The following is a 12,830-nucleotide window of genomic DNA, read 5'->3' as shown; positions in this document are numbered from 1 at the left end:
AGCTATACAGGGGAAGATACTCCTTTATGTTTCTAGATGTTTTTGAATTGTGTTTACAAATATATTCAATTGTAAAAATACTACTACATTAGCACCTGTTTATTTTGATGCATATACCTAGTATATGCAAAAGCCCAAATAATGTATCATTATCTAAATGTCCTATATTATTCTTACTTAATGGAAAAACAAAATAATTGATTTTAAATGTTTTAAGCAGGGATTAAGCCATGTCAGAATTTGAAATTTATTGGTTTTCTTATTATAATCATTTTTAATATATTTTAAAATACGACTGTAGCTGAGCTCTCATTTTGTGTTTGAAGAGGGTAAAAGTACTCATATTTGGTGGGAGGATGGCTTGCATCAGGAGGTAGAGGTTGCCATGAGCTGAGATTGTGCCACTGTACTCCAGCCTGGGTAACAGAGCCGGAGCCTGTCTTATAAAAAGAAAGAAAGAAAGAGAGAGAGAGAGAGAGAGAGAGAGAGAGAGCAAGCACTCATATTCAAGTTATCATTCTGCATTTTAAATTTTGACCCTTTATTAATGTGACAATTAATGGGAACATTATTGTTAAGGATGGTAGGGAGTTATTTTTTTTTCCGAAATTTATTCAATTAAAAATTAAAAAATCATTGACCTAAAAAATTCTTTTATAGGCTTTCTGTATTTTCAATTCTCTATACTGGTAGAAGCTCTGTGGCAGTCCTAAGCAACTATTTTAGGTTATTTTTTTTTTCCTTGGTGATTTGTGCTAGCCTTATAGGAAATCTAAGATAGACAGACAGATAGATAGATAAATAGATGGATAGATAGATAGATAGATAAAACAATTTCCTACCTAATGAATGAAAAGAGTAACCAATTAAAAAATCTCTCTTGCTGGTAAGTATAAATTCTACTGGAGAGACTCCTTCTTCCTATTACTGATATCACTGAAGTTAGTGAAGTGAAATTTTTAGGATAAATAGCTATGGAATACCCTCATCTGGGTTTGAATCTTGGCTCTACAGTGATCTTGGTCAAGTTATTTAATTTCTCAGTGCTTCAGTTTCCAATTTGTAAATTGTGAATAAAACTTACCTCTTAAGATTGTTGGGAGAAGATTAGCTAATAACTGTAAAGTGTTCCTAATAATGCTTATTAAGTGCATGCTATTATTACTATTAGTGGTACTATTACAACAACCACAGGTAAGATTTTGAGACTATTGATGTTTTGTGAGTGATAATCAGGAATAAGTAACCTGCAAAATCAGAGTAGACTGCCACCTTTGGAAGGCAAAATCTTGGCTAGAGTTCTTTAGAACCTATATGTATATACAGCCAGTCCTTGCTTTGTAGTTATGGTATACATTATTTTCTCTTACCATGGTTTAGTTATAACACTAGTCTCCCAGCCACATGGTTCAAATTTCTGTTATGGAAGTATATTAACAGAGTAATTGCATAAAGTACAAACTCTGCTGTTAGCTCTTCGGCCCACAGACCACTATATACATACATACTTAGGAACAAATCATGTCACTTCTTTTTTTTTTTTTTGAGACGGAGCTTCTCTCTTGTTGCCTAGGCTGGAGTGCAGTGGCGCGATCTCAGCTCACTGCAAAGTCTGCCTCCCAGGTTCAAGCAATTGTCCTGGCTCAGCCTCCGGAGTAGCTGGGATTACAGGCATTTGTCACCTCGCCTGGCTAATTTTGTATGTTTAGTAGAGACGGGGTTTCTCCATGTTGGTCAGGCCTGTCTCAAACTCCCGAATTCAGCTGATATGCCTGCCTCAGCCTCCCAAAGTGCTGGCATTATAGGTGTGAACCACTGTACCTGGCCCATGTCAGTTCTTTCAAAGTCTGTTGGTGATTGGTCACAGTGTATCTGTTATTCACTTTACTTAGAGATAGCAAAGTATGTGTTACCTCTTTGTCTCCCAGTAATAAATCCATTTGACATTTTACGAAAATGGATAATCCAAAGAGGAAATTGGCCAACGAACGTTAACAGTGCTATAAGGAATTGAAAAGTCATAATGCTGAAAGTGAAATTGCATGTAATTTTGGAAGATGCACAGTCTTAGAAGATTCGAAAATGGCAACAGCGAAATGAAGACAGGATGAGACCTAGGCCTGTGTAAAGCTGAGATGTGAACCATATTGAAAAAGCCTGTGAATTTTAAAAAATGATAAAATCACTCCAGCGTCCTTTAGTTTTAAGTTTCACTAGGAACAGAAAGCTGCTTATGGTTTGACTAGAGCATATACTTCTGCTTTGGATTGAAGACTGTAATAAAAAAAATTCCAGTCAGTTTTGCTAGCATGTAAGTCAAAGTATTGAAGTTAGATGCCACATTGAAAGGAAATAGTAATTATAAGGAGACTATAGATTATGCAATTTCTTTTTCTCAATTTTGGGAGAAATATGACATAAAGCATGCAATTAAAAGCGTCATTTCAGCGAGCAACAATGAATAGTATGTGTGTAGTATAGCAAAACTTTTACTTTGCTGTGGAAGTAACTTTGCAGGATCTAAATAGGACATGTATGGAGATATAGAAGAAATAGCTGTCTGTAGGAGTGTTTACACTATTGCTATTCAGTGGACTCTAGATATGCAGCCAGAGGAACTTTGTGAAGATGAACTTACCAATGTAAATATGGAAAGTAGTTGTGATGAAAAGGATGAATGTTCCAGGGAAAGTGACTCTGGCAACTTTTTCACATTAAAGGATCTCTTGGAGACATTTCACAACATTGAACATGCAAAGGATAAAGTTTAGAAGCTAATCTAAACTTAGAAAGTAATATGGCAGTTTGCCAAAGCATGGAAAAGATATTTTGTATTGTAAATTATATGAGAAGGCAGCAAGCACTGTTCAATATATTCTCAGTAAGTTTTTTCAAATAATTAAAATAATTTTTGTGCTTCAAACGATGAAGTGCTAAATAAATAATAGTTTTATTTTTTAAGATTTTTCCTATACATTTGTAACTGAAAATAAGAGTTTTCGAAGTTTAGACAAAAATTTTTAAAGGTCACTGAAGAATCATCATTTTTCCCATTGATAATATGATCTTTTATATACAGATTTAGCTTATATGGGTATTTTTATGGTGCCACACCACCGTACGTAGTGACAAATGCCTGTGTGTCTTTCTGTGCTTCAGTCTTGTATTAAGGGATTAACAGTCTCATTGACATAATAGATTTGCCCAATTATCTTTTTGCTTTGGCCCCTTTGGGGAGACTGAATGAGTTTCTAACTTTTATGAAATTATTTAGTTTTAGTGTTTTTCATAGTGTTTTGAAAAACTATGACTGCATTCTATATTTTCTTATTTGCAATTCTGTTTACCCCTTTCTATTATGCTGTCACTTTTTCATTTTTAATAATAACAGTTTAGTACAGCAAGAGACAGCATTCTTTTCCTCTTTCTCTCCTTCCCTACCTTCAATTTTTGTCTTCATGGAGATATGTAGAATTCCTAATGATTTGATAGACTAAAGGTAAAAGTTTTAAAAATATAGTTTCATACTGCAGGACATTAATATAACATCTGTTTTTCTCACTTTTTCTCACTTTTTCCTGCAATTAAGTCTAAAGCCATATTAGTGATATGGAGTTTTTGGTATTTGTTCTGGAGGTTAACTTGGTGTTAAAAGCTACTTACTGAGTAAACACTCACTCATAAGTACTATTATGAAAGGCAGAGCTTTCTCTTCTTAATGATAATGGTAATTGTAATAATGATTTATAATTGTCAACTACTTTGTAGTTTACAGTGCACTTTCACCATGAGTTTTTTCATCTCAACTTTACATTAACATAATGAACATGGAAGCAAGTATTTGTACTTCAGAAATGTGGAAAGTGAGACTTTGAGGTTTGTGATTTGCCCAGGGCCACTCAGGGAGTTTATAGTCTTTTACTGATAGCCCTTGGCAGGCTGTAGTATAAAACACCATACAGTTTTGTAGTGATAGACATGTGCTTGAATCCCAGTCCTATAACTTAGTAGCTATGTGGCTTTGGACAAAGTAGTTCTTTTTGAAAATCAGTTTTATAATTTGTTATATGGGGGTTGTTTAAATGTAAATGCAACAGTAGAGTAGTGCCTGGCTTAAAGTTAAGACATTCAATAAACAATATCTGCTATTATGATAATAATTGATATAATAGCATCATCAGTTTATTCTCAAGAGGTTGATTTCAAATTTCGAGTGAGGTCAGCTATTCACTATATTATAAATTATGTTGGATGTCTCTTCTGTGCTTTGTTAATATTTTGTACTTACAGGTATTTTAGAACTAATGATATCATTCTAATGGCCTCTTATTTTCCCCCCTACTGTACTGTAAACTTCTTGAGAAAATAGATTAGATAGCAATTTGCTTTCTACCTTATTTACCGAGTTAGTAAGAGACCATTGAATGCTTTGAACTCCCCAATGCAACACTTAATACTCCCATTAGGTGTTTGTGTTACTAATAATATCTATCTGATTTCTGACACATTATAATACTGGCCTCCATAGGAATCCTGATGAGCTTTAATGAAGTATAATTTTGAAAATGACTAATACAGCTTGACAGAAAAAAAATTATGTAATTTAAGTGCTTAAAGTTCATGTATTATACCTTTTCTGTTCGCTAGAAGAGGGAGCAGAGTCTCAGGGGGTTAGGTGCTTTCTCTAAGGTCACGCTGGCTGGTGGCAGGTTTTTTTTTTTGTTGTTGTTTTGTTTTTTTTTTTTGCAAGCCAGGAAAAGATTAGTACATTAAAGATCATCGAAATAAGGTGATGAGTATTTCTACTTAAGAAAAATCCAGACCTCTAAGTCTCATTTTGCAGTACAATGTAATACAGAAATATTATGCTAAGAAAATGTGAAATTTCATCTATTTTATCATTCACCTGAAAGTGCTTGAGAAACAAAATGGCATAAAACTTTATATTTTATTACAGCCATTAGAGATTATAAACGGTAGGAGGATGGGAGAGGGGGGTGAAGATTGGAAGATTACCTATTGGTTAAAATGTTCAGTCTTTGGGTGATGGGTACTCTAAAAGCCCAGACAGACTTTAACACAATATATACATGTAAGAAATCTGCATTTGTACTCTGTACATCTATAAAAATAAAAATTAAAAAAACAAAAACAAAAAATCCTTTTCTGCCTTAAAAAACAAACAAAAAATCCTTTAAAATTTCAGAAAGAAGAAAAAGAAAGGTAGAGAGTATACATTCCAAACTGTTAACATTGTTTCCTAAGGAGATTGAGAGAAGGGAGAAATTATTTTTTCTTTCCATACTTTGGTATTTGTTAACTTACTGTAGTGACTATATAATGGGTTTATAATTTAAACCCTATAATATAGAACATTGTTCTTAAATCAAAAAACCATTAGAGATGCAAGCTGAAGCAAAGTAAGTAGGGATGTGTGAAATAAATCTGTTCTCATTGACCTAACTTTTTAGAGAGAACAAATTTTATTTCTAAAAAAGAATTAAATATTTTTATTCTTCCTTAGCAAAAATTTAGGGCAGTAGTATAAGAACTAGTACAGTGAATTGCATGATTAATTATCATTTAATTTGTGTAGACGGTGTTTATTATAAGAATTCATAGGAGAGGGATCATAGCAGTATATAATTGAAATTATGAATACTAGAGTATAATTATTTCTCCTGTAGATTATATTTTGTTCACTGTATAAACTGGAAACCATCATTCTCAGCAGACTGACACAAGAACAGAAAATCAGACACCGCATATTCTCACTCTTAAGTGGGTGTAGAACAATGAGAACACGTGGACACAGGGAGGGGAACATCACACACCGGGGCCTGGGGGATGGGGAGCTAGGGGAGGAATAGCAGGGGGTTGGAGGATTGGGGAGGGATAGCATTAGGAGAAATACCTAATGTAGATGACAGGGCGATGAATGCAGCAAACCACCACCATGGCATGTGTATACCTGTGTTAACAAACCTGCGCGATCTGCACGTGTACCCCAGAACTTAAAGTATAATAAATAAATTTTTAAAAACCTATCCTCATTGCTTACCAACTTAACTTTGTTATGTACCTTATCATTTTTGGGTGCCAAAAGGAAGCCTTGAGTAAGTCATCCTCAAGCATTTTTAGGAAGTATATATTTACTTCTTACCCAGTTTACATTTGGACAGGACCCGTAATCTTGTTCATGTAAGCATTAGCCATGCTACTAAGAAAGTAAACCTTTGAAAAACAACAAGGATCAGAATAACAATTGACTGGTTAGCTGCCAATACTTTGAAATTGAAAAAAATCTTATATTTAATGTCATATTCTTTACGCTTTTCTATGAATTGTTACATAGCATATCTTGAAATTTGGGGAAGCTACAATAAAAACATTCTTATACGTGTGGGTATGTGTTGTTAGCAGAGGAAGACTTGTGTGGACAGATCACGTTGCTTCTCAAATTACGAGACCTATAATATAGCAATATAAATTTGGCTACATTGCTTAACTTCTCTGGACTTTGCTTACATGTAAAGTGGAGTTAATAATATCCTAACAAACATAGAAATATTAGATTTAGCGGAATTTTAAAGCTTATGCAAATTCTTTACAAATAAAGTAGTAATGTTGATGGGATTTCTAAAGCTTCTCTAGCATCAAGAAGCACAGAGCAATATTAAATAGTTAACAGTACATTAATAGGATTTTGGATATATCTTCACTAATAACATATTTAGTAATAAAGTTTGTATAACTTTTTTTTAAAACTGAGGATATAGTATTAATATGCCACTTAGTGAAGATGATTGTGGAGGGCCAGGGTAATAGTTTGCTTTCTTTTAATCTGGGTTGATGTAGAGAGAGTATAGTGTCATCTTCTTATTTTTAAAAACCTTCTTTTTGGTTTAACAGGGTTAATGGATTTTGACCTATATGTGTGAAATAACTTTAAGGCAAATAAAATCTCTTATCTCCCTAGAAACTAATTTGTATCTCAGTACCGTATTTTCTTTCAGTTAACAATTTATGGTCACTTTTATGGAAGTTTCTCATCCTTGGTAATCTTTTACATGCAAATAAAAATCTGGAAATTTTGATAACTTATTTCTGTGTGATTTTCTTATGTATCTTCATAAATACTTATTCCTGGTGTTCTTAGAAAAAAAAAATTACAGCTTTTTGTAAATACAGAGCTTAGATTGTATAGTTATCGTAAAAAGGCTTTTTGCTCACTGGGCTTCTACATATTCTTGATACCTTATTTCTCCTTTTTTTTCCCCCCAATATTTTCAGATGTTTTGGAATGTTATTAAGCCCAGGTCGAAACGTGAAGAACAGTGACATGCATTTACTGGATATGGTAATGATAATCTTAAGCACCTTAACCAAGTATAGATGATAGTTATTTTATATTTTACAAGTATTTTCTATTTACAAATTTTTGTCATCTTGTCAAAATTATTTCTTGCAGCTGTGTGATAGTAATAATTAAATTTGGAAATGCAAAGTTAGAATTTCTTGTGAAAGAGGAATTTAGTACAATTTCCACCAAAACAGTCATATCCAAGTTGAAAGCAAATAAAAGGATTGTGTTATGACCATGTCCATTTATTTTTTTGGCTCCTTCGATGTCTTTTCTTTGAGCCTGGAGTAACAAGTACATGATTATAACAAGCATCTTCAGAGTGAATATGGAGGCTTTCGTTTATTTTAATGCACTGCTGTTAATTTGAGTATTGTGATGGGTACTTTTGTTTTCTTTAAAGCATTTCCCTTTCTGAATTTCTTCTTAATTACCTGTCTTTAGCAAAGTACATTTATTCTAGGAGTGATATTTATTTAAGGAATGTCCTTAAAGATTAATGTGTATTCAACCGTCAATATTTAGTGTAAAAGTAGCAAGCTGTTTTAACTTTCAAATAGAAATACCTTCTAATATTGAAGTTAATGAAAACATTTAATTTGTGATTTAGAAATGTTATAGGAAAATAATCATCTTACAGTATGTATAAAGTTTCTTACTTAGTGAACTGAGATTTTTTATATCTAGTGATAATAAGCACTACATGCTTTCTTCTTTTCAGCTGTGTTTTGCAAATGTCAGGTTAAACATTACTAATTAGGTCACTTTTTTTTTTTTTTTTAGTAATTTCATGGTAATATCAATACTGCTTTTATAGCAGTACAGGAATGGTTCATTCAGGCTTTTGTGCACCTGTTTATGTGCTAAGTGTTAAGTGAAGGCAGAGGTTATGCATATGAGTAAAATATAGCTCTTACCATCAGTGGGTTCATGGTCTTGTGGAAAACAAAGCTTTTCAGTATCTGGAGGTACAACAGGCCACAGAAATACAGAGGAAGTACTGCCTGAGTTGGTCAGGTAAAGACAACCAGTTGAATTGTGTATTAAAACATAAATTAGCTATTGATCCATGTCTCTTATATATATATTTTTAACCACATCTCAGTAATGAAAGTGATTTTACCTAAGGCAAGCCATTAGCATTTTGGAGCCCTGAAAATTCCTTGAGAAAGTAGGTTAGGAGGATTGAGGTATTAAAAATTTTTAAGATCCTAGGTCCTAATTAATCATGGTCTTTCAGAGTTGAAAAGATTAAGATGAATTACTGCAGGGATTTGTCCATAAAACCTAAATTCGGATTATAGAATTATAGGACTGGTATAAACTTCTGAGGCTCCTTCACCATGTCTCTCTAACTTGCAGAAGAGTCCTCCCCACCTTTGAGTTCGTATCTAAATCAAAAGAGTTGTCAGCATTCATGCTCTTAGACAGAGAAGGGGCTTACTTGCAACAGGTAGTTGGGCAAATAGGAGGGTTTGTATTTGCAATGGTTAACAGTTGTGATTTGTTATTACCCAGTGTTGTTAATCTTCATAGTGGACCTTGACCCTCAGCTAGACTACTTTTAATGAAAAGAAACTCATTACCTTATGTTAAAGTCTAAAGGACAGTTCTGGTTATTACAAAGTTATTTTTTATAATCACCTGAAATCATAGTTCTTGTAACTTGGTCTAATTAGCCTTAATTCTGTCCTCTAGAACAAGATATTAATACTTTTGCTTCCTCTATGACACTCCCAAATAGCATGTGAGCTTCATGAAAGGAAAGGAAAGTCCTATTTATAAATGAAGATATATTTTTCAGTGAAATAGCCAGATTACGTTTATATAACAATCACATGCTGAGTAAGGATATTTCTGTGAATGATGGACCTATACTTTGAAGGTGGTCCCGTAAGATTATAATGTATTTTTACCGTACCTTTTCTGTGCTTAGGTACACAAATAATTTGGTATTACAGTTGCTACAGTGCTCGGTACAGTAACATGCTGTACAAGTTTGTAGCCTTGAAGCAACAGGCTAGGTGCGTAGCCCCTATACCATCTAGATTTTTGTAAGTATGGTATTTTTGCACAAAGAAATCACTTAATAGCACATACCTTAGAATGTATCCCTATCATTAAGCGACAGGTGACTCTGTGTGTGTGTGTTTGTGTGTGTACACACAAAATTAGTTTTTTTGGGGAGAGTAAAAGTAACAGATATTCCATATTTTTCCTATAATGAGAATATTTTTGGTAAAGGTACTTATAGTATAGGAATGAGAAAATGAGATTTTATTTTTTATTTTTTTGAGACAGAGAATCTTTCTCTATTGCCCAGGCTGGAGTGCAGTGGTGTGATCTTGGCTCACTGCAACCTCTGCCTCCTGGGTTCAAGCTATTATCCTGCCTCAGTCTCCCTAGTAGTTGGGATTACAGGTGTGTGCTACCATGCCTGGCTAATTTTTTTATTTTTTGTAGAGATGAGGTTTCGCCACGTTGGCCAGGCTGGTCTTGAGCTCCTGACCTCAGGTGATCCACCTGCGTCGGCCTCCCAACGTGCTGGGATTACAGGCCTGAGCCACTGCACCCAGCCAAAAATGATAATTTTTGATCCACAGTCATTGATACCTGGGAAAAGCATAGCAGCAAGGTACTAAGAAAAGCAGAAAACTCAGTAGAACCAGGTTTCTTGGAATTGGAACACAATTTAAAATTTTAAAGTCCTAGAGATTCCTCAGAAAGTTCATGGGTCTTTATAATTAGCCATATATTAACACTAGACCAGTAGCTGTACCCACAGTTAAAAATACATTTTATATTGTGATCTAGCATACTTATACTGTACAAAAAAGCAAAAATAAGAGTTTGATGAAACAGTTTTACATGTATGATGTTTTCTGCTATTTTGTCTTATACTTGCTCCCTCCCTCTCTTCCTGTCTTTCATAATCTGCCTTTGTTTTTTGTCTGCATGATTTATAATTTTAAAGGATTTTTTATGTTTGTTTTCTCCATTTCTCTTACCACTTAACAGTTTTCTAATACTGTGTTGTTCTTTATATATTTTTTCCCTACTTCATATTTGTTATCTTATAACTTTGTCTTATATGTGGCTTATCATGGCTTGACTTCTCATGAAAACCTTTTAGCTTCCACTAGTGACTGCCCGCTTTCTTTGGTATTTGTTAATTGAAAGAGATTCTGAGCACTAAAGCACAGCACAAGTTCTGATCTTGAAATGGATTGAATTTTATTTGGGTCAGATGCCCATTCCTGTTCCAAATGGCGCCCTAATTAGGGAGTAGAGATGGAGGATAGTGGCCTGTGTACCTGTCTCTGTGTGTGTGTGTGTGTGTGTGTTGTGTGTAGAGGGGAGAAAGAGACTAACATATGAGTTTGTTGCGGCTGCTGAGTTGGTTTTGTGTGTGTGAGTGTGTGTGTGTATAGAGGGGGGAGAGACACCATTAACTTATGAGTGTGTTGGGGCTGCTGAGGTGTGTGTGTCTGTGTGCGTATGTGTGTGTGTGTGTGCGTGTAGAAGGGGGAGAGAGACCATTAACTTATGAGTGTGTTGGGGCTGCTGAGTTGGTTTGGTTTACAAATGACCTTGAGTGTATTTCATCTCTGCAATGCATGGTCCCTGCACTCAAGCTACACAATCTGATTAGTGAAATATTAGTAATACACTAGAAAAATATACATAGTAATTACCCAATGACTGACACAATTTTATAGGGGATTCATCTGTGAATGGGCAATAATGAAAAAAGAAAAGTTTTTCTTTGTTTTAGTCTGACCCTTTCAACAGTCTCTATTGGTAATCTGAGGAAATTGCTACAAAAATTGAAACATTGTAGATACTGTTCATTTGCATATGGAAATACTTGTATGATGTGTGTTGTTCTTTCATAGGACAACCTCTACCCCTCCTCTCTCCACACACATATACACAAGCTACAAGTAGCCTTGCTTTCGCTATGGGAGTTGCTGTCTTGGTAAAGTCTTAATGGAAAAGAAGAGGAACGAGAGAAGGGAAGAAAGAGGGAGTATGTGTAACAGTAGAGGGAGAGTTAATAAACTTGGGTGTTGCTTACAAACCAGAATTAGTCTCCTGATACTAATTTACGATTGTAAGAAAATATACAAATATCTGACATATAGAAAAGTGTTAATTTTAAAGGTATTAATTGCTATAAAGTAAATTAATATTTTAAGAATTTATTAAAAATTAGAACATTAGAAGAAAAATATTAACTTTCCCTGCTGCAATTAGCTATTAGTTCATTTTAACTGTCTTTAGCTAGTTCTATATCCTTGTTTTAATAGAAACTATATGCATCCTTATGTGTATATGAGATTTGGACAGTTGGCATCAAGATCGAGTTAAATATAACTTTGTAACAATATTATGTTTTTGTGATTCACCATGTAAGTGTATGCCACCTTTTATCCAAGGGTACATGTCTTTAAATAGAAACTGTGCTTGAAGAAAGCTGTAGAAGAATTTAATATTTAAAGAAATGCTTTTGTAGGATGAAAAGAATTTACAATGAATATAAAGCTTTTGCTTGAATGTAAATCCAAATTTTAATAAATTGGATTGCTTAAAGTAGGTATAATTAAAAGTAGTGATTTTCTTGATGTGTCTTTTATCAGTAAATATTGTTTGAATTTTTATAGGAATCCATGGGAAAGAGCTATGATGGGAGAGCTTATGTTATCACTGGCATGTGGAACCCCAATGCACCAATATTTCTGGCACTTAATGAGGAAACCCCAAAAGGTGACTTTTCTTGAAAGTTCCTTAATTATTTGCTTTACATTTTATATTATGAACAATGTTGTTTTGTCTTTTTTTTTTTTTTTTTTAATTTGGAACTTGTTTAAAGTGGACATATTCTTTTTATTGAGAATTTGAGATTCATTTTTATACTTTATGCTTCTATGGGGGAAATCTCCACATTTAAAAGAATCCTCCCCAAAAGATATATGAATTTTGTTATTGTTATTATTTTAAGAGACAGGGTCTCACCCTGTTGCCCAGGGTAGAGTACAGGCTCACTGTATGCTATATAGCTTACTTAACCTCAAACTCTTGGGCTCAAGCAGTCCTCCGATCTCAGCCTCCTGAGTAGCTGTTAAATAGAACTACAGGTGTGTGCCACCATGCATAGCTATTTTTTAAATTTTATTTTTGTAGCAATGGGTCATGCTTTGTTGCCCAGGCTAGTCTTGAACCTTTGGCCTTGACTGATCTTGCCTCCCAAGGCACTGAGATTACAGATGTGAGCCACTGCACTTGGTCTGAATTAATTTTATTAGATTATAGAGAAAGCATTTGGGCTTTGTTTTTTATAAACCACTATAGAATTATTTCATTTGGGGAGAGTAGTGATAGAGAAATATTAAAGAATATGATGAAAAGGAAATATTTTGGAATTTTGAATATTTTAAAATTATTATTTTAACTATTTTTGTATTAT

The 12,830-nt window shown here is 33.9% G+C and overlaps 1 protein-coding gene across 4 annotated transcripts in view; it reads left to right on the top strand.

Annotated features, from left to right (window-relative positions):
* Positions 1 to 12,830, top strand: part of RABGAP1L (RAB GTPase activating protein 1 like) — a 718,780-nt gene that overhangs the window by 91,735 nt on the left and 614,215 nt on the right. For 3 of the 4 annotated variants that reach the window (XM_032291661.1, XM_032291664.1, XM_032291662.1), the window contains 2 exons: positions 7,294 to 7,360; positions 12,028 to 12,130. In XM_032291661.1, the coding sequence (XP_032147552.1) occupies positions 7,294 to 7,360; positions 12,028 to 12,130 (170 nt within the window). The remainder of the gene's footprint in view (positions 1 to 7,293; positions 7,361 to 12,027; positions 12,131 to 12,830) is intronic. The other variant, XM_032291663.1, reaches the window with a different exon arrangement.

This window comes from Sapajus apella, unplaced genomic scaffold (assembly GCF_009761245.1).
Source record: "Sapajus apella isolate SASKATOON/1434 unplaced genomic scaffold, GSC_monkey_1.0 scaffold25, whole genome shotgun sequence".
NCBI lineage: Eukaryota > Metazoa > Chordata > Mammalia > Primates > Cebidae > Sapajus > Sapajus apella.
The sequence above is the reverse complement of the archived record's forward strand: the minus strand, read 5'-3'. Positions and strand labels throughout refer to the sequence as shown.